General features: G+C 44.9%; 1 protein-coding gene across 1 annotated transcript; it reads right to left on the minus strand.

Moving 5' to 3' along the window:
- Positions 1-2,362: 2,362 nt before the first annotated feature.
- LOC309325912 (uncharacterized protein) lies at positions 2,363-15,579 on the minus strand. Its single transcript, XM_081834277.1, has 7 exons — positions 15,502-15,579; positions 8,594-9,092; positions 8,379-8,460; positions 8,037-8,119; positions 7,237-7,363; positions 3,012-6,674; positions 2,363-2,845 (listed from the first exon to the last, which is right to left on the minus strand). Exons 2-6 carry the CDS (start codon positions 9,005-9,007, stop codon positions 5,002-5,004), a joined length of 2,379 nt encoding a protein of 792 aa, XP_081690403.1. The 5' UTR covers positions 9,008-9,092; positions 15,502-15,579; the 3' UTR covers positions 2,363-2,845; positions 3,012-5,001.
- Positions 15,580-21,924: the final 6,345 nt, after the last annotated feature.

Genomic DNA, 21,924 nt, shown 5'->3' on the forward strand with positions numbered 1-21,924 from the left:
GGGGTTGGTGCACACTGACCCCTCTCGCTCTCCAGGCTTCAGCGAAACCCTGCATTCGCCCCATAGGACACACACACACATTTCCCCTTCATTTTTGGAGGGGGGAAAGTGCGTCCTATAGGGCGAAAAATACAGTATGTCAGCACAAGGTTTTTTGTTGCAGTCTTTGCTTGTGCAAGAAGATTTAGGGATTTAAAGGAGCTTCACACACGTTCCTTTGTGTCCTGCAGTTGGGGCGGTTAATTGTGAATACTCTCACTGTTTTGACACTGAGCTCAGTGAACATGAAGGCAGCATCCAGAACACAACAGATCACAAAATCTTTAGCAGCTCAGTATGACAATAACATATTATGAGGCAGTTTTTTTTTCTAGTATAATTTTGTTCCAAGATGCAAACACACTCTTGGCTTTTAAAACTGGTGATAATACACACCAAAGGTTTCCCTCGGTGGTCTAAACTCAAAAGCCTGGTGACTTGTGCCATGTGCTCTGTGTGCGGCTGCCCTTGAGCTTGTCCCAGAAGCTGCAGTGGGTGCACAGTGCAGTGGCATAACTGCCCACTGAGGGAGACCCCTGCCACTGTGTTACATCCCTGTGGAAAGAATTGCACTTGGTACCTGCCAAGCTTACTTCAAAAACAATAAATCATACTCTGATAATGACTAATACTTTGTTTTTATGCATTATCTAAAAGGAAACACAAACCTATGCCACTTCCCCTTTCAGAAATGCTTAATTGCTAATTGAATTGACTTTTATTGTTATTACAGTGGTGCCTGGCAAGACGAAAAGAATCCGTTCCGCGAGTCTCTTCGTCTAGCGGTTTTTTCGTCTTGCGAAGCAACCCTATTAGCAGCTTAGCGGATTAGCGCTATTAATGGCTATTAGCGGCAAAGCGGCTATTAGCGGCTTAGAAAAAGGGGGGGGGAGCGAAAAAAAGATCGCAAGACTCGCAAGACGTTTTCGTCTTGCAAAGCAAGCCCATAGGGAAATTCGTCTTGCGAAGCGCCTCGAAAACGGAAAACCCTTTCGTCTAGCGGGTTTTTCATCTTGCGAGGCATTCGTCTTGCGGGGCACCACTGTATTCATCCACCATTAGTCCACACCCTGCACTCAGCTCTCGTTTGTGGCTCCTAGAAGCTCTTGGTATGCAAATATGGCCACAACTTGGGTAATGGCTTTGGTCTGAGGGCCCAGGTGAGGGTAGCTGATGGGTCTTAAACCCTTGGTGACTTAGGGACTTACCTATCTTCTGCATGTGAAGACAGGCTTGGCCAGATTGAGCAGTAAAGACCAATAGCGAGTCCAACAGTCAAGAAGGCAGTTTCTGCACATGCGGTACAAGGAAATGAGGAGCAGGTGGGGCTTTTCAACCTGGGAAGGTAGTCCATCTAGAAGGAACACTCTGATGCTAAACCTCTCCTGCCTTGCAGCTGCACTCATTTGTGAGAAAGGCTTGGGGAGTAAATCCTGAGGAACAATCTGTAGCCTTGTGGGATACCTTTGGGAGAAGAAAAGGCTAAGGAGTAAACCCTGTGCAAATCTGGAGTGGAGTCCCTACGGTGTGTCTCCTTCCAGCAGCCAAGCAGGTGCCAAACATTTTATTCTGATTCCTTTGGACCACACCAGCGAGGCCAAGGGGGGGGGGTCTTGTCATCTGGGCAGCCCAGGACCTCCATACACACTGCCCAGGCTTATGCCCTTGAGATACCGCCATTCATCAAGAGACCAAAGGGCATTTTGCAACATAGAACACATCATTGAAGAGACAAATGATGCCTTGCCCAAGATTTCTTTAATCAGGTGGCAGCACCGAATATGGGGAATCACCATAGCTCAGTAGTAGAGCATCTGCTTGGCATGCACAGTGTTCAACCCCAGGCATCCCTACAGAGATAACACAACAGCTTTCCAGGTTAATTAGCTGTAAAGCAGTTAGCATAGTGGCATTGTGCTCTCTAAGATGTCAGCTGCCACAGCAATTACTTTCTTGAGCCACTTTAGCACTGTAATGCATACCTTCTATATTTAAAAGGAGGATTAATTTTTAATTCATGGCAGTATGTGAACATCTACTTACACATTTGCACTTTTTATAGACGGCCAAGCTCGCAGGCGCATAACTAAGTGCTGAAATTCTCCATGATGCTCACTAGATTCTAAACGTTTGGGGGAAAGGGTGTGCCTCTTTTCATTTTCATTATCAGTTATTTCTACCTAAGAAATTGGGAGAAAGCAGCAGGGTTCGCTGGGGTTCAAATTAATAGCCAACTATGGTGTAATTTTTCTGCAATAAATACAATATATTATTACCTGTAAGTGAAGCCACACTTGAAACACTACAGCAGCAGTCCAAGGGATTTTCCTAGGAAGCATTTTATTTAGTCTCATCTGCAATTATGTGTGCTGAACACACAACAAACACATAGATAATATGAAATTACTGAGAGTTATTGTCTCCAAACAACATTAAACCCGCGCAAGCAGATTCACAGAATAGTACAAATGATTCCCCCTCCCATGAATTCACTAGGCAAACAATTTTATGATACTTTACCGTATATGAAATGGAACATTTCTACTGTAACATTAAATCTTAAGATACTCTGCTTTGACACCAAAGTATCTCTAGTCTATCCATCTATATAGAAACCCAAAAAAATCACAATGCACTAAAGGAACATTTTTTTAAAAAAACCCCCAACAATTCAAAATAAATTCAGGCGTGGGTTGTGTGTGCCGGGGGAAATGTGCTTTAAATGAAGGGTGTGTACAAAGTCTCAGTGGCACTCGAGGTCCCCCAGCTTCAGATTTCTTGACCGAAGGAACAGGACAGCCAATAGCTAAGCAGGTTAAAGCAGTGGCGTAGCGTGGGTTGTCAGCACCCGGGGCAAGGCAAGTGATTTGCGCCCCCTAACCCGTGGATTTGCGCCCCCTAACCCGTGGATTTGCCCTAACCCCAGAAGTTGCGCCCGGTGCGGCCGGCCCCCCCTGCACCCCCCACACTACGCCACTGGGTTAAAGGGTGTGATATGATTTTTGTGACCAGTTGTTTAATTCCAGTTTAGAAGGTGGGTGCCCTAGTCCAGGAGACTGTGCCAGATTCCTCTCTGGAAGCTGCAGAACCCAACACCATGGACACTGTCTTTGGGGCAAGGCACCACCTTTTCACGAACTTCTGAAAGACTTTATTTCGATTTCATTGTTTGGAAGACTGTATTCTTGTCTGGTTTTCCTATGTGACTGTGGACGATGCAAAAAGTTACCCTTGCAACTAACTGTCCATTTTGCAGCAAAAGCCATCATTTCTATTTATTCATTTATTTTAAAGATGATGGGATTACAGGTCTTATTAAGAGGACTGGGAGGTAAGAGAGTATTGCTCAGCTACCAAGCTCAGGGCCAGCCAGTCACTGTCTCTCAGCCTAAACTACCTTACAGGATTGTTCATTTAAGTACAGACAGCTGTATCATCAAAATATACTAAAGCAGTTTAGAGCAATATAAGAACATAAAACCAATTAATATAATAAAAATTAAAATTAAAAGCAAGTTAAAAATAAAATTTAAAAACAAGTATCAATAGACCCTTGGGGGGTGTACGTACTCTTAATGGAATAGAAACAAAAATAGCAGGCAGTTAAAAGTTGGCACAGCGGGAACCTATGGAATCTCTAGTGGCAGGATGTTCCACAGGACTGGGCCCAGGACAAGAAACGCTAAAATAAAGCCTTGAAATCAACATTGGTAAAAGATGCACAGCTGTGAGCTGGGTCTTTCACCAAACAACTGCCTTTTCTCCTCTGCCACTCTTACCAGAACACTTCAGCCCTAATGTAGTGGAAGAGGAGGTGTGTGGTAGAACGCAACTGACTTTTGAAAAAATAAACAAAGGTTTCAAAGAAAATTTGTGTACGTAAATGAATGCTTTCAAATGTCCCCACTTCCATTTTTGTCACTTTATTACAACTGTAACAACATATATTATAATGCTGTTCCTCTATTCCTAATGTAACCAAGGCTGCTTCACAACAACCACCACTCTCACCCTCCACTCCACCCTCCAACCGTCTCTACTGAAGAGGCCAGAGACCATCTTGGCCATCTCCAGAAGACCTGCTCTCAGCCTTGCAGGCCTTTTCCTACCTGGCCTGGGAGGGCCCAAACTGATAGACTGACTCCAGCTGCAAAGGCTGAGTCTACTGAATAGGCTCTGGGGCGTAGGGATTTCGGGGTGGGGAGGCTGTTGCTGTTAGGTTTTTTTCTCCTGTATATTTATTTTAGATGTTGTTGCAATTGTTGTGGAAATTGTTGAGCTTGATTGTATATTTTTAATATTTCATTCATTGTTTATGACTACTTTTCAGACACTGTATTTATTCAAACCTCCTTTGAAACTCAGCCAATCATCTCTCACCCCAGCATTCCAAACTCACTCTGCCCCACCTTCCTAGCTAACAGTACCTTAAATCTTCTATTATACTATACTTATTATTATGAATTACTTTGATACAGGTGCATACAACTTTACATACAAATGGAACCCGAGAGAGATACGATAGCCATCTTCTAAGATCAAAAGGGCTGTCACATGGAAGATGGAGAAAACTTGGGTTCTCTTGCTCCAGGAGAAGGACCTGAAGACATGGATTAAAGTGACAATAAAGGAGATACCAACTAAACATCAGACAAGAACTTAGACAATACCATAATAGCTATTCAACAATGGAAGGGAATTCCCACAAAAGGATTGCGTGGCTATCTGTCTGAGATACTTTAGCTGAGATTCCAGCCTTGAGGGGACTGGGGTAAACGAACCTCAGGGTCAGTCGATTGCTACAATTTTATGATTCTCTCCTCTGGAAGATCTTTCATGGGAAATGAGATGGATTCTCTGACTGAAGCTCTTAGCACATTAGAAGCATTGATGTGGTTTCTCCCCTGTATGAATTATTTTATGGGTTATGAGATTGATATTCTGACTGAAGCTGTTTCCACATTACGAGAAATGATATTGTTCCTCTCTTCTGTGAGTTCTGTGATGGGAAGTGAGATGGGTGCTCTGGCTGAAGCTCTTTCCACATTCCAAGCATTGATATGGTTTCTCCCCACGGTGAATACTTTGATGTCGACGGAAGTTTGTGCTTGTATTAAACCTCTTTCCACATTCCAAGCACTGATAGGGTTTCTCCCCAGTGTGGATTCTCTGATGGGAAGTAAGATTGGCCCTCTTACAGAAGCTCTTTCCACATTCCATGCACTGGTAGGGTTTCTCCCTTGTATGAGTTATTTGATGGGCGGTGAGATGGGCACTCTCACTGAAACTCTTTCCACATTCCATACACTGATATGGTTTCTCGCCTTTATGAATAATTTGGTGGGAAATGAGACTTTCTTTCCAGGTAAAGCTCTTTCCACATTCCATGCAGTGATACGGTTTCTCCCCTGTATGAATTCTTTGATGTGCCGTGAGATTGGTGCTCCGACTGAAGGTCTTTCCACATTCCAAGCACTGATATGGCTTCTCCCCCGTATGAATTATTTGATGGGATGTGAGATAGGTGCTCTTATTGAAGCTCTTTCCACATTCCAAACACTGATAGGGTTTCTCCCCTGTATGGATCATTTCATGGGAAGTGAGACTTTCTTTCCAGGTGAAGCACTTTCCACATTCCAGGCACTGATATGGCTTCTCCCCTGTATGAATTCTTTGATGGGACGTGAGATAGGCACTCTTACTGAAACTCTTTCCACACTCCAAGCACTGATATGGTTTCTCCCCACTGTGAATTCTTTGATGGGACGTGAGATTGCCCCTCTCTCTGAAGTTTTTTCCACATTCCAAGCACTTGTAGGGTTTTTCCCCTGTATGAATTCTTTCATGGGTTGTGAGATTGGCACTCTGACTGAACCTCTTTCCACAGTCCAAGCATTGATATGGTTTCTCCCCTGTATGAATTCTTTGATGGGATGTGAGATTTGCGCTTTTATTGAAGCTCTTTCCACATTCCAAGCACTGATATGCTTTTTCCCCATTGTGAATTCTTCGATGGGCCGTGAGCTTGCCCATCTCACTGAAGCTTTTTCCACATTCCAAGCATGGATATGGCTTCTCCCCTGTATGAATACTTTGATGGGAAGTGAGACTTTTCTTCCAGGTGAAGCTTTTTCCACATTCCAAGCACTGATAGGGCTTCTCCCCAGTGTGGATTCTTTGATGGCAAGTGAGATGAGTGCTCTGACTGAAGCTCTTCCCACATTCCAAACACTGATATGGTCTCTCCCCTGTATGAATTCTTTGATGGGAAATGAGATTGGCCCTCTCACTAAAGCTTTTTCCACATTCCAAACACTGATATGGTTTCTCTGTTGTATGAATTCTTTGATGGGCCGTGAGCTTGCCCCTCTCGCTGAAGGTCTTTCCACATTCCAAGCAGTAATATAGTTTCTCCCCTGTATGAATTCTTTGATGAGACGTGAGACTTTTCTTCCAAGTAAAGTTCTTTCCACATTCCAAGCACTGATACAGATTCTTCCAAATGGGATTTATTTGATGGGAAGTGGAATGGGAACTCTGACTGTAGCTCTGTCCAAACTCTGAATCATATGTCTTTTCCACTGTGTGGGTGATGTCGTGGTCTCCCTCGTTCTTAATTTCCAAGTCATCATTACCTGTAACAAAGAGAGAAATGGATTAGCGCCTCGGCAAGATATGGAGCCCCAAATTACTGAACATTGCTCATAAACACATGTGATAGATTAAGTACTGAAGGGAGTTAGATGTGAGCTCTTACAGGGTTCACTCCCTTACTTTACTAGCACTAACAGAGATATTTATGGGAACCTGAGATTCAAAAAGCCTGGCTCTTTTCTAGGATGGATTTTGTTTGGCCACATCATGGAATCTTTGATCAACCAAAAGCCGACACAAGCAAAAACGAAAAAACCTGCCAGGGAGCTACATCAACTTCCCTAATAATTCTGAAGCTTATAAAAAGGGCCAGGCATTTAAGGCCAACCTGATTATGTTTTAAAAAGGCATAACTTGGAGAATAAAATTTGCAGACTAAACAGTAGATAGCTGTAGATGTGCATTGAAGGTGAGCTGTAGAGGTGTCAGAGTCCCAGATGCTGTTGGTGCACTATTGAGCCCCATCAAAATATAGGAGGTTCATCACATAGAGGTATGTATTGATTTTCAAAACAGATATTGTGATGCAACAGGGAGCCTTACCAAGCGAGTCTATGATCTCACGATTCTCCCCCATTACTTCCTTATGCAGAGCTCTCTGGTCAGGATCCAGCAACACCCATTCCTCATCTGTGAAATGAACAGCTACATCTTCAAAGCACACTGGAACCTACAAGAAAAAGAAAGTTTATCTTCTAAGATAGCATAACAATTATCCACTACAAATGTCTTTCTTCTTTTCTGCCTGTTCATTTCTGTGTTGTTTTAATGGATTTTTATTTATTTTTGCTGCATGTTATGGATGCTTCTTTTAATGTCTTAATGTAATTCTGTTACTTTGTATTTTAATGATGGCTATTAATCTATTTTTTAATAGATGGAATGCCACACTGTGTTCTACAAAACATTTTGTCTATGCAAGCATTTCCCTCTCTTCTCTCCCCATGTGCAGTTCTGTGTTGGGGACCCTCCTGATGCACTAAAGCTTCAAGGGGCGCATGGAGGCACGGAGAGCAGGAGGAGAGGGAGGGAGCCCCATTGTGCAACTGATGAGGCTGCTTAGGTGACTCCTGGCAACTGTTTTGTATGGTTTCACATTCAACAATCAATATATAAATAAAATTGCAACCAGTGGTAAATGATACTACAAGCACTCAGAAGGCAAATTAAGGTGAGACAGCTGTTCTTTATTCTTAGCACATAAACTTCCTTGAATGGCATGTTCAGCCTTTGTTAATGGGAGCTCTGACAGAAGCCAAGAGGAGAGAGGTTCATCCTGGCCCAGAGGCACCCTGGCTGCCCTGCCCCTCAGCCTCTTTCCCCACAATGCTCCTTCCTCCTACCTGATCAGGTTCCACAGCTGCTGCTACTCCTTTACCAGCATGAAAAGATGGATAAGCAGGTCTTGCCAGCATCCTTCTGTCACCTGCGAGAGATAAAGGTAAGTAGGAAGCCACGGGTGTGTGCTCTCAGAGGTGAAGCAGTGCATCTCTAACTACAGATGGGCCTTCAAAAAAGTGCCACCAGCTGAGTGCATTTTGATGTTGGTACCCATTTCGTATTTTAGTTGTGCAAAAATACATATCCCCTCCTTTAGGCTCTTGACCCCAAGTATCCTCAAAAATATGAAAAGAACCCACAGACTGAAAAGAATGTGACCAAACTGAGAAAAAACTCCGTCTTACCCAGGGGTGTGTCTCTAGTGTCCAATGCAGTCCTCTCTGCCTCAGAGGAATCAGGGTCAATTTCTGCAAAGATGTCCGTTCCCTGATATAGCAACAAGGATTCAAAACAGAGATTGAGGGGAAAGATTAGAAAAGGAGTGGCAGAGACCAAAAAAATATGGATCTCTCATATCATTCAGAGCCCCTTGAGGGTATCTGAGGACAGTCTCTCTCACCTGCTGCTCTGCCTGCTTCCTCTCCTCTGCCTGACTCAGGAGGAATCCTTCGGCCAGGGCCACCGCCTGGGAACTGGTCTCCGCTCCACATTCCCTCACCCAGCTCTCCATCTCTGGTGGAAGGACAGCCAGGAACTGCTCCAAGATCACCAGGTCCAGCATCTCAGCTTTCGTGTGCCTTTCTGGCTTCAGCCACTGACGGCAAAGGTGGTGGAGTCGGCTGCAAACTTCTCGGGGTCCTTCGGCCTCCTGGTAGCAGAACTGCCTGAACCGCTGGCTCTGCACATCTGAGTAGAGGGTGTCCTCCTCACCCAGGATCTTTTGAATGGAGATTTCCCATAATCCCCCACTGCTCTCAGTTTTGATGGCATGGCCTCGTCCTGCTTCAGGGCCAGCTGAGTCTAGCTCATCCATCTGGGCTCACAGGAAGCCTCCAAGAGATCAGAAGATTGGTCTTCTTCCCAGTTCTGTTTGTCCTAATGAGAGGCTCTAGCAAATCCTACAAAGCAAATACATTGTTTTGTTATAAGACTAATACACGGTCAGGAGAAGAAAAAGTTTCCCTGAGCAAGCATGGATAAGTCTTACTAGAAACCAGGGCTGGATTCCACCACAGCCCAGAGTCTGAGCTTTCTTTGACAAAGGAAGCCCTCCTTTGATAGATTCTAAAGATAGAGGTGGATTCTCCCTGCCGGATTTAAGATTATATTATTAAGCATCCTGTTTATGCTGGCTAAGGGAATGTATATTATTTAAAAACTCATTTTAGATCTCGAAGTTCATGAAAATAGATAAGGTTGGCATGCACTTTTGTGGTACAAGAAGGTTAAAGTACATACAGCTTTCCTAAATCATGTAGTAAGAAAATCAGTTTATGAAGTGTAAAGAAAATATAAAAATCTATTAGAGCAAAAAACACCATGGTTGCTTTCCCCACAGGAAGCGATATCTTTGAAAAAATTCAGTATGAGAAATGACTGGGCAAAGAACTGTTAATGGAAGTAGGACATCAACTAAGATTTAAGAGTAATGTCTGGGTTGTTTCTGAGATTATCTATGGCTCTCCTTTCAGCATGGTTTAGATTTTGTTGTAAGCGATGGTGTTTTCTGGTCACATCTGTTTGGATTCTGTGGCGGAAGCAGTCAATGTACAAGTCCAGTGTGGTATTGCGTCCATCAGGAGGGGTCCATGTGGAGTCCCTTTTTGTGTAACACTTTTTCGGTGGTAGTTGGTGGTCAGTGTTCTGTTGGGAGGGTGGTTGTTGTTCTCCAGTGGGTTGAGAGGTGTTGTGTTGTGAAGTTGTTGCTTGTTCTGCTTTGTCTTGTTGTTGTGTGTGTTGAAAATACTCCTTCAGGCGTAAACGGCGGAAAAATGCTTCCAAGTCCCCGCAGAACTGGATCATGTGTGGGGATTTGGCAGGGCAGAATGACAGTCCACGTGAAAGGACTGATTCCTCAGCTGGGCTGAGTGCTTGCTGTGAGAGATTGACAATATTGTTGATCTTGTTTTGATTTGTAGCCTGTAGGTTGGAAAGGTTAGAGAGTTTCTTGTTTTTCTGTTTTTTCAGTAGCTCCAGTTGAGAGTGGTAAATGTTTTGTTTTTCCTTTTGGAACTCTTGCCAAGCTTGGTGGTTCCTGATAGAGTTGTCCAATACAAGGAGTTCCTCCTTTATTAGCTTCTGTTTAGAGTAGAGAACGCTGATCAGATGTTTGAGCAGCTTCTTAGAGAAAGTGTTGCATAGTTTTCTTGCATATTCAGTGGGATACGTGGATTGTAGAGGGTTCTTAATTCTAAGACCCTTGGGTATAATGTCCAGGTTCTTGCATTTAGTAAGAAAGAAGATATCAGTCTGTACCTGTGCAAGTTTCTTGGTGAGGTTGATGGACTTCCATTTCATGCGGCTCAATGTGGTGCCTTCCATAGTTCCAGTTACAGATAGGTAGCCGTGTTGGTCTGCCATAGTCAAAACAAAACAAATTCCTTCCAGTAGCACCTTAAAGACCAACTAAGTCAGTTCTTGGTATGAGCTTTCGTGTGTATCTGAAGAAGTGTGCATGCACACGAAAGCTCATACCAAGAACTGACTTAGTTGGTCTTTAAGGTGCTACTGGAAGGAATTTGTTTTGTTTTGACTATGGCAGACCAACACGGCTACCTATCTGTAACTAAGATTTAAGAGGTTTGAGAGTATAAGAGAAGAATTAACTGATCAGTTACAATACCATGAGCTAAATGATATATTTAAGATGGATTAAAAGAAAGGTCTTCTTAATAAAACCCCTAAATTTGAAAGAGAGCTGTTAGAAAACAAGACTAAATTTCTTTCAAAAATGTATAAATTAATATTAAAATATTAATATTAGAATAGCATACGAAAGATGAACAGGTTAAATCATTTATGATACACTGGACGAAGGACTTTGGATATAATATACAACTTACAGCATGGGAGAAGCTATGGAGCTGAGATTTGAAGCATGTTACACATTGAAAGAAAATTTTATGAAAATGATGTATCTTTGATATTTAACTCCTAGTAAACTAGCTAAAATGTAAAAAACAAGGTCAAATACATGCTGGAAATGTAAGGAAAAAGAAGGCACATGTAAGGTAGTAAAAGAATTCTGGGAGATGATATATAATAAACGGGGGAAAGAATGTTTAAAATAACCTTTTTAAGAAAACTCGAAGCTTTTCTTTTAGGAATTCTAAGTACTGAAATTCCAACAGATCAGAAAAGACTATTTATGTATGTGACCACTGCTGCTCAGATGTTATTAGCCCAGAGATGGAAAGAAGACAGAGTCTTCTTCTTCATACCAGAGAAGAATGGAAGATTAAGTTGATGGACTATGCCCAATTGGCAAAAATGACCGAAAGAATCAAATGGGCAGGGTATAAATAATAAAATTGTTGTTGTTGTTGCTGTTTTCCTGAGGGCCAAGTGGGCGGGGTCAAAGGACACCACTGAAAAACAAGTTAATTAGGTGTAATCTTCTTTCTGTGATTGCAAGTGGTTTTAAACTGTGCTTAATATTGTGTATACTGTCCTGGGAACTTAGGGTCAAGCACAGGTCATCAATATTAACAATAATAATAATAATAATAATGGTACATAGCGTATTCCCCACCCCCAGCCATATATTCCTGGGTGTTCTCCTCCATCCCACACGACCCCTGGAGGCTCAGGGGGCCTCAGTGACGGACCAGGGCCCATTTCCAGCTCCAGCTCCTTTGCCAGCCACCGTCCCTTGGGGGCAGAGGGGAAGAGGCCATGGGGCTCCCCACTCAGGATCAGGTGGGGCATCGCAAGACCCTCCATGTGGAGCAGCTGCCCTTGAAGGCAACTGTGAGGGACACTCGGGGGAGGCAGCGCCTCAGAGACTCCGCCAGAGGGCGGGCCTCTCTCTCTCTCTCTCCTCTCTCTGATTGGCTGCCAGCCCTTTTGGAGGGAAAACCCGAAGAGCCCTTTCTGAGGGAGAGAGTGGGCAGGGCCTGATCAGAGTCTGAGGAGGCAGGAGAGGGAGAATCTGTGGGCAGATGGACTAAACCGGGGTCTCCTTCCAGTCAGGAGGGGAGAGATCTCCTAGGAAAAGGAGACCCCCCCCAATGAATAACAAGGCCTGAGAGGATCCCCTGGGTCCGGGGGAAATCCCTCAGGAGTGGGATGACTAAGAGAGAGGCGGATGGGGGGAGGGAAAATGCCCCTCGCTCAGGAACCAAAGTATTAGGCTGAGAAGGAAGCTGCGCTGTATTAAAAGTATTTAAGTGTAACCCTGCTCATAACTAAGTAAATGAACAGAAACAGAGTTAATTCTTTTACCTCCTATGGTAGAAACCTGAACTTCCAACTGAAGTGCAACAAGTGAGCTTTTAGCAACTGAAGTTTAAGAAAAGCTGTGCATGTACCACAGTGAGATCTTTCTATTTAGCTTAAGTAATAAGCCAACTTTTATTTGAAAGAACGCATCTCCTGACCCCAAATTTGTTTCATGGACCTCTTCTTTTGTAAATAAAACTGTTCTTGTTCGTTCAGCTCTTTCCTAAGACTCTAAATCACTAAGTTTCCTCTCACACAAGATCCTCACAAGGTAGCCTGTGGTAAACTGCGGAAATGCATGTAATTGGCCTGCCAAGCGGTGGGTCCGCTATATTTCATGGGGGGCAGTTAGCGGGGTGAGTCTGTCGCGTTATTAATCAGTGGCTAGTGGTGGGTTCTGCTACAACAACTCACAACCTGGTCCAAAATGAAGCAACCACATTATCGGCTGGGTTCCCTCTCTTTATTAACGACATTTCTTTCCCCCCCCCATCTTTTTCCTCCAGAGCTCAAGGTGGCCTCCATGGATCTGCCCCTCCCTATTGAATCTCCTCAACAACCCTTGAAAACACATTTCATTCCTGTTTTTGGTCATTTGGGGGCCCAATTTGAGGTGTTCACACCAGGGGTTCACTTAGGTCCCCAAGAATCTGAAGAAATGCCTCCTTTTCTACCGCCATAACTCCCCTTCCAGGTTTTGGCATCACTAAGCTACACACACAGCATCACGAAAAGGAGAAAAAAACCCTCCCCAGGAATATCCCCACCCCTTCAGGATTGGGCTGCACCTGGTTGATCTAAATATGAATTTAAACATAAACTACTATCTTCACTTTGAACCCATGTTCATCAATAGACCAATTACTTGATATTGTTTCACTGGTAACATAGGGATGTGTGCTGTCCCTACCTGTATTCATTGTATACATACGATTGTGTATCATCTGGCCCATCTACTGCAATTATTAAGTTTGCAGATGACACCACCATAATGGGTTTAATAACAGGTGGAGACGAATCAGCGTATAGAGGGGAGGTCCAAAAAATATCTCCATGGTGCCTAGGGAACAACTTGCACCTTAATATCAGCAAGACAAAGGAGATGGTGTTGGACTTTCAGAGGAAGAGAGGAGAACTAGCCCCGCTGTGTGGAGAGAGCCTCTTCCTTTAAAGTCCTAGGAGTTTATCTCAGTGAAGGCCTTACTTGGAAAATCAACACAACCCAGGTGGTTAAGAAAGCCCCACGGAGACTCCATCTCCTCAGAGTATTGCAGAAGAACGATGTCAAGCAACATTTGATGATCTCCTTCTACACAACAGGACACAGTAGAAGGACACAATAGAAAGTGTCCTTTTATACTGCATCACGGTGTGGAATGCTGGTTTGACATCATCTGATAGGAAGTGCCTAGAGAGGGTGGTGAATGCTGCACAAGATATTATGGGCTGTCCTGTACAGAAGAACATTGCCTCAGGAGAGTGAGGAAAATTCTCAGGGATGATTCACACCCTGGCCAGCACTTTCTTGATCTCCTGCCCTCGGGCAGAAGATATAGAAGCCAAGAGGGTGAAGAACAGCTTCTATCTGTGGGCTGTTAGGCTGCTGAATGAAAAGAGAACAACAGGGCAACTGACTTTCAGTAAACTAAGAGAGCTGAGTGGGGGGGGTGCTAGTGTAATCTCACTGTATACAAGTTGTACAAGTGACAATAAAGTATTTCAATTTCAATAGGAGGAAAAATGACTATTTTTCACACTTGACCTCAGCGCAACCCCAGGGGCTCCTGGCCAGGCCTTTGGCTATAAGATGCTCAATGTTATCTGTTAACTCTGCTCTGTCCTGTTTCCCCCTTTTCTGCTTTAGCTTAAACCAACTCATGAACTGAGAACTCAGACACTCCAGTAATAATGAACCATGCGGTGAAGATATTCCTGTCCATATATTATGCTATTTTTGTGATGCAGAGAAGATTCAGTCTTTTGTTTTCCCTTATCCTTTATTCTTCTGATGATCCCTGTTCATAAAACCCAATAAAAAGTTATTTAAAAAACACACAAAAACACAACACACACTCCCAGGCCCCTCTCTGCACTGCATCTGCAAAGCAGGATGAGACCACTTTAAAGAGTCCAAAGAATCCTGGGAACCGTAGTTTGTAAAAGGTGCTGGGAGTTCCTAGGACATGCCCCCCCCCCCTTAAGAGTGTCTGAGCAATTCAATCTTTTTGCCAGGAAACTCTGGGAATTATAGGGAACCAGGCAGGGGGCCTTCTCGGTGGTGGCACCCGCCCTGTGGAACGCCCTCCCACCAGATGTCCAAGAGAACACCAACTACCTGACTTTTAGAAGACATCTGAAGGCAGCCCTGTTTAGGGAAGCTTTTCATGTTTGATGCCTTACTGTATTTTAATATTTTGTTTGAAGCCGCCCAGAGTGGCTGGGGAAACCCAGCCAAATGGGTGGGGTATAAATAATAAATTGTTGTTGTTGTTGAAACCCAGCCAGATGGGTGGGGTATAAATAATAATAATAATATGTTGTTGTTGTTGTTGTTGTTGTTGTATAGCCCAGGCAGAGGGAGCTGGTGGGAGAGGGTCTCCCAGTTAAGGATGCTGAGGGTTGCTAAGAACCCTCCCCCCCCCCAAAAAGGGATCTAAGAATTTGTGCTTCATGCCAGGGAAATCTGGGACTTATAGCTGGGGCAGAGGCGGCCCTCCCCCTCTCCGCCTTCCTTATTGATGGATTGCACAGCTGAGGTTTTCCTTTGATCTTTTGCGTAGATTTCACGGCCCGTCCGGCTGCAGCCTCTGCTCGTCCCTGTGGCTGATCCTGACCAGGCTTCCCTGCCTGCTCTTTTCCCCTGACCCAGAGACACGCCCCCCCCCCCCCCGTAGCAAGCAGCAGCCTGGGGATCCTAAGACAGAGCAGAGCGCCAGGCTTCCTGCAAACACGTCCCCTCCCTGCCTTCTCCTGGAGGGCTAGGGCAGGACCCTCCGCTCCCAGACTTGGGGGTCCCCACATACATTAGCTGAGCAGCCGCCCCCCCCCGTACACCCCCTCCTGCAGTCCCTTCTCCCCCAGACTCACCAGATCCCAGAATGCGCCACGGAGGCAGCGCTTGCTCCGCAGACAAAAAACACCCTTTGCAGGAAGCGGGGGGGGGGGGCTGTTGCAGTGGAGGACCTGCCCCCCTGTCTTGCCTGTCCTCTCTAGGAGTGCAGATCAGTGCCTTTTAACCCTTGCAAAGCCGAGCTCACCCTTCCCTCCCTCCCTCCCTCTGCCCAGGAGGTATTATTTTGGGGGCCCCTCTGGTCTGGGATCTGACCTGCTCCCTGCCTTGGCCAGCAAAAAGAAGCGCAGGGGGAAATGCTCCCAGCCAAGAGGGGCCCCCCCAAATGAATGCTCTCCGGGTGTGCGCAATGCACGGGGCTCCTGCGGGGGGGGGGGAGCTTGGTGTCTCGGCTTTGCAAGGGTTAAAAGGAGCCGCGCTGGATTCCTAGAAAGGAGAGGAGAGGAAAGAAAGGCGGGGGAGAGGCAGGTCCTCCAGTCCAGAGCACAAGTCCTTGGCTTTTGTCTCTCTCTGCAGGCCAAGCGCTGCCTAGGTGGCGCCTCCTGGGCGAGTCTCTTCTCTCTCCCCCCTTAGGGGTGCAATGGGGAGAAGGGGAGTCCCAGAGAGGAGGCGTGGGAGGCGTATTCCGATCATGGTTGGGGGGGATGAGCAAGGAGCAGAGCGGGGACTTCTGTGGCCTGATCCTGCAGGGTGTTTGTTATGACTCTGAGTTCCTCCTGTTACGGAAATTACGGGGGTGGGGCACATCTTGTTAAATGCTACTGATACGGAAGGGGGGCGTGTATTCTTCACCTTCTTCTTCGCTACAATATACCCATTTATTTCCAATTGTCAATGTCAAAAGGAACTAAAATCTATAAAATTCATAGAAAATCAACGTGCCAATTTGCTCAGTTTCTCTAGGACTCCATGACACCTCCTCTGTCCTCCATAATCCCTCAAGCAAGGTGTCAAGACCCTAATCCTGTCAAATCACTCTGCCAAGCCTTTCCTCCGGGCAATACCAGGTGCCAGACTTTACATATTTGGACTATTGTCCTCTCATCACCGATACTCAGGATGTGCTTATCTGCGCATATCTCCAGCTCTGCATATTCCCCCTCCCTCCTCGGTATGTTAATCTCTGTAACCCAACCTCTCTTTAATGTATTCATGATGTAATCTGTGTAACCCAACCTCTCTTTAATATATTCATGATGTAACTATGATGTATTTTGCACTGTATTCTGGGACATGGAGGGAAGTTTCAAAAGTTCATGTCACCCCTTTCTCGCTGTTCAATCTCGCCTTGAACCTGTTGCACAATAAACTTGGATCTTCTGCAGCTTGCTCCTGTCTCCGGCTGAGCTCATTTTCCTCCGCAGGGACCCGCGGACTTAGTCCGACGAGCTGGGTGGCAGAGCAGCCTCGCACCCAGATTTTACCGTAACACTACAAATATTATGCATAAATGTATCTTTTCGACTTGACAGCTCAGGGAAGTTACCTAGCTATAACAATCATATAAAATCAACTCTTTTGCCACTTTCCTCAGGGAAGTTTTTAATGTGTGACATCTTAGTGTATTTTTGGTCTTTGTGGAAGCCGCCCAGAGTGAATGGGGAAACCCAGCCAGATGGCCGGGGTACAAATAATAAATTATTATTATTATTAGTAGTAGTAGTAGTACTTAACCCGAGGTACCGCTGTACTTTGTTCTAATATCGAGTCTTGCTAGGACCCAGGGCTGGACTGCACCACAGGACTTACCCTAGCTTTAAGAAAAAAACAAAACAAACAAAAAAAGGAATAATGAGAAGTACAGTAAGACTCTAACCCTCCGAAAAGAAAACTTACAATGCAGGCAGCCGAAGGGTTTTCTGTGAGATGAAAGAGCTTAGTTCCTCCTGCCTTTCTGTGTTTCCAGTCAACGAATGAAGTCAGAACTGTGATTGACCCGGTGCAATTTGTCCACCAGGCTAGAGGGTGTGCGCGCTAAACTGGGGTCCTCAAGAGCTGCTCTCCTTCCCACTCCCACTTCAGTGCCCATTTATTTCCTGCTTCGGTCCCGTTTTCTAGCACTTGGAATCTCCAAAGTTCCAACCCAGACAGACTACTGGAGTGAGGACTCCTCTTTTCTTTTGTTCTGTCAGAAGAAAAGTCTCCAGAAACACCCCACACATACACACATCAGGATCAGACTCCATCTGGTTGATCTAAAGTAAAATCTAAACACCACCCTCATCAACGGTCCGACACTTTATAGTATTTCATTGACAACATAAGAGGAAAAAGGACTCTTCCCCAGGCAATGTGGACTGTTACCTGTTAACTCTGCTCTACTCTGTTTCCCCCTTTTCTGCTTTTGCTTACACCAATTCATGAACCAAGAACTCACACACTGACCACTAATAATGAACCATATGTTGAAGGGATAATCACAAACCTATTGTGCTATTTTTGTACAGATGACAAGAGAAGACTTGGTCTATTTATTTGTATCCTTTATTACTCCTTTGATACTTGTTTATAAAACCCAATAAAAAGCCATTCCAAGGAGAAAGACAAGACCCATACCCAGGCCCCGTCTGCACTGTATCTACAAAGCACAGCCACCCCACTTTAGGGTTCTGGCTTCCTCCACAGAATCCTGGGAACCGTAGTTTGTAAAAGGTGCTGAGAGGCTAGAAGACACCCCCAAGTGTCCAGAGGAGGGCAACTAAAATGGTCAAAGGCCTGGAAACGATGCCTTATGAAGAACGGCTAAGGGAGCTGGGCATGTTTAGCCTGGAGAAGAGGAGGTTAAGGGGTGATATGATAGCCATGTTCAAATATATAAAAGGATGTCACATAGAGGAGGGAGAAAGGTTGTTTTCTGCTGCTCCAGAGAAGCGGACACGGAGCAATGGATCCAAACTACAAGAAAGAAGATTCCACCTAAACATTAGGAAGAACTTCCTGACAGTAAGAGCTGTTCGACAGTGGGATTTGCTGCCCAGGAGTGTGGTGGAGTCTCCTTCTTTGGAGGTCTTTAAGCAGAGGCTTGACAACCATATGTCAGGAGTGCTCTGATGGTGTTTCCTGCTTGGCAGGGGGTTGGACTCGGTGGCCCTTGTGGTCTCTTCCAACTCTATGATTCTATGATTCTATGAAGTGCAGTTTAACAACCTGTCCTTTTTGCCACGGAACTCTGGGAATTATAGCTGGTGGGAGAGGGTCTCCCAGCAACTCTGAGCAGGGGAGGGGAGCTGCCTCTTTCACCCCCAACCCCACCCCAGCTTTGCTTCCTTCCCCTCAGGGCCTCTCCTGCTACCTTGGATGGCGAGACCTCCAGTGGTTCTCAACAGGGCTTTCTGGTCCGTCTCAGAAGATCTAAGAAGTTGCCCTGCCTGATGAATGAGGGGGGAGCTGCTAACTGAAGTGGACAATTCACTGGCATCTGGAGTGTTACGGAAAAATCTAGGTGCGAGACAGCTCAGTCCCCCAGCTTGTCAGGCAGAACCTGCAGGTCCCTGGGGAATAAAGGAAGGAGTCCAGCCACTGCTGCTGCGCCGCTGGAGCACGATTTCTGTTCTCATCCTGAAGCAAAGTTATTAACCTGAAGCACTATTTCTGGGTTAGCGGAGTCTGTAACCTGAAGCGTATGTAACCTGAAGCGTATGTAACCTGAGGTACCACCTTACCGTATTTTTCCATCTATAAGATGCCCCCATATATAAGACGCCCCCTATTTTTGGGGACTCATATTTAAGAAAATGGAGGGAAGATGTATCTGTGTATAAGATGTCCCCTAATTTTTGACATTATTTTTTAGGGGGGAAACCTAGTCTTATCCACGGAAAAATACAGTATTTCCTTTTGTAGGATTTGCCAGCAACTTGTTACAGGAAAAATCCGAGGGCTCCCTTGGACAAAACAAAGACACCAACCAGGATAACTTGGAGCAAAACAGCAGCCTGTAGGCTTGGCCTTTATTGAACTGTTGCAACAGGGTATTCCCCTCACGTGCAGGAGAGAGGAAAAGACCCAGAAGAATAGTGTGCAAGGTCTTATAAAAACTTTTGAAATTCCCCTCCTCTAGATCAAGCCCACCCCCAGAAACATCATGCATACATTACAGAAAGGAGGGGTTGAGAGAGGAGTTGGTGGTAACCTGAGTGTCCTGTCACCTGGCTGGTTCCTCCCTTCCCCCCTTCCCCTGAGTCACTTCAGGAGACAAAGGGGAGTTGGCAGTTTCCTGCCCCCAGAGGGAAGATCTGATCATTGTCCTTTGTTTCAGTCCATGCTGAATCCACTCCCATATGCGAGTTCTTTGTGGTCTTGATTGTCTTCTGTCTGGGATCATCAGGGTTGGCATGGGCAGGGCTCCTGTGTATGTGCTGAGACAGTGAAAGGATTATGGCTGACCTGTATCAAACCTGCCCCATTTTGTAGTCTTTCCTTCATGGAGTAAAATAAAAGTGAAACAGTGCAAATCCAATGTATGGTTGATTTTCTATGAATTTATAACAGAAATGTGGCGTATGTAGTGTGTGAGTGTGAAGTTTATACAAACAGAATGATTGGGGTGGGGGGGTTCCTGCTACAGACTCTAATAAGGACAGGCAGAACTTGGCAGAAGACCAAGGGCTTCCTCCGGATCTCTTGGAGGAGTGGCACCTTGAGATGTTGGAATATGTGGAATTCGCAGGAATGACCAGTAGAATAAGAAATCAGGATGAAATAAAGGTTTAAGGAGGACAGGATAATATATATGTAGATAGATTACATGAAAAACTATAATAAACAATTAACTATAGCAGACAATTAGCTTAGCAGGATGCTAGTAACTTCAGCAGTGTAAGTAAGAACAAGAGATAAAGAATAAAAGAGAAAGGATTGGAAAACTAAGATGTGGGAGGGAGTGGATTATAAAATGAGCCATTGAAGGAGAGGAAGGGAAGTCCAACAATGTTTGTATCTTTGAAAGTAATAGAAGAAGTTACAGTTTTGAAATGGAAATAAATAAAATATGGGGGGGGGAGTGTTGGTTATTTTGCAGATTGGTTGGGCTGCAGAAGGTGTGCTGGGGATACCACACATTCAAGAAACGCAAAAGTATCTTTCGCTTGGTTTAACAACAAAAACAAAAACTCCTTTTACACTAAATTACATTATATCAATAAGTGTGACCCATCCACCAGGGTACTGAGAGAGCCACATGCTGCTCTTTATAAACTATACCCAACAGCTTAATTAACATAACTTAACAGACCTGCTATACTGCTTCACAGCTGTAAAACTTTGTTGTTGTTGTTGTTTAGTCGTGTCCGACTCTTCGTGACCCCATGGACCAGAGCACGCCAGACACTTCTGTCTTCCACTGCCTCCCGCAGTTTGGTCAGACTCATGTTTGTAGCTTCGAAGACACTATCCAACCATCTCGTCCTCTGTCGTCCCCTTCTCCTTGTGCCCTCCATCTTTCCCAACATCAGGGTCTTTTCCAGGGAGTCTTCTCTTCTCATGAGGTGGCCAAAGTCTTGGAGTCTCAGCTTCAGGATCTGTCCTTCCAGTGAGCACTCAGGGCTGATTTCCTTCAGAATGGAGAGGTTGAATCTTCTTGCAGTCCATGGGACTCTCAAGAGTCTCCTCCAGCACCAGAATTCAAAAGCATCCATTCTTCGGCAATCAGCCTTCTTTATGGTCCAGCTCTCACTTCCATACATCACTACTGGGAAAACCATGGCTTTAACTATATGGACCTTTGTTGGCAAGGTGATGTCTCTGCTTTTTAAGATGTTGCCTAGGTTTGCCATCGCCTTTCTCCCAAGGAGCAGGCGTCTTTTAATTTCGTGACTGCTGTCACCATCTGCAGTGATCATGGAGCCCAAGAAAGTAAAATCTCTCTCTGCCTCAATTTCTTCTCCTTCTATTTGCCAGGAGGTGATGGGACCAGTGGCCATGATCTTTGTTTTTTTGATGTTGAGCTCCAGACCATATTTTGTGCTCTCCTCTTTCACCCTCTTTAAAAGGTTCTTTAATTCCTTCTCACTTTCTGCCATCAAGGTTGTGTCATTTACATATCTGAGGTTGTTGATATTTCTTCCGGCAATCTTAATTCCGGTTTGGGATTCATCCAGCCCAGCCTTTCGCATGATGAATTCTGCATATAAGTTAAATAAGCAGGGAGACAATATACAGCCTTGTCGTACTCCTTTCCCAATTTTGAACCAATCAGTTGTTCCATATCCAGTTCTAACTGTAGCTTATTTGCTCTGGCCCTTAAAGAAATACACACCTTGTGAAACAATAATGAACCTTATATTTAAAGAAACCTTTCAATAGAGAGAAGCGGGGATGGGTGGGCGGGCGAGCGGGCTTTAGCATGTTTGTGTTTTGCAGGGTTTTTGGAAATGAGGCCCCTGTACTTATGTGCCTGCCCCCTCATGTTTTTATAACATTTATGAATGGCAACTGCTGGA

The sequence above is a fragment of the Podarcis erhardii genome (genome assembly GCF_964252035.2).
Source record: "Podarcis erhardii genome assembly, chromosome: 12".
NCBI classification, from domain to species: Eukaryota; Metazoa; Chordata; class Lepidosauria; order Squamata; family Lacertidae; genus Podarcis; species Podarcis erhardii.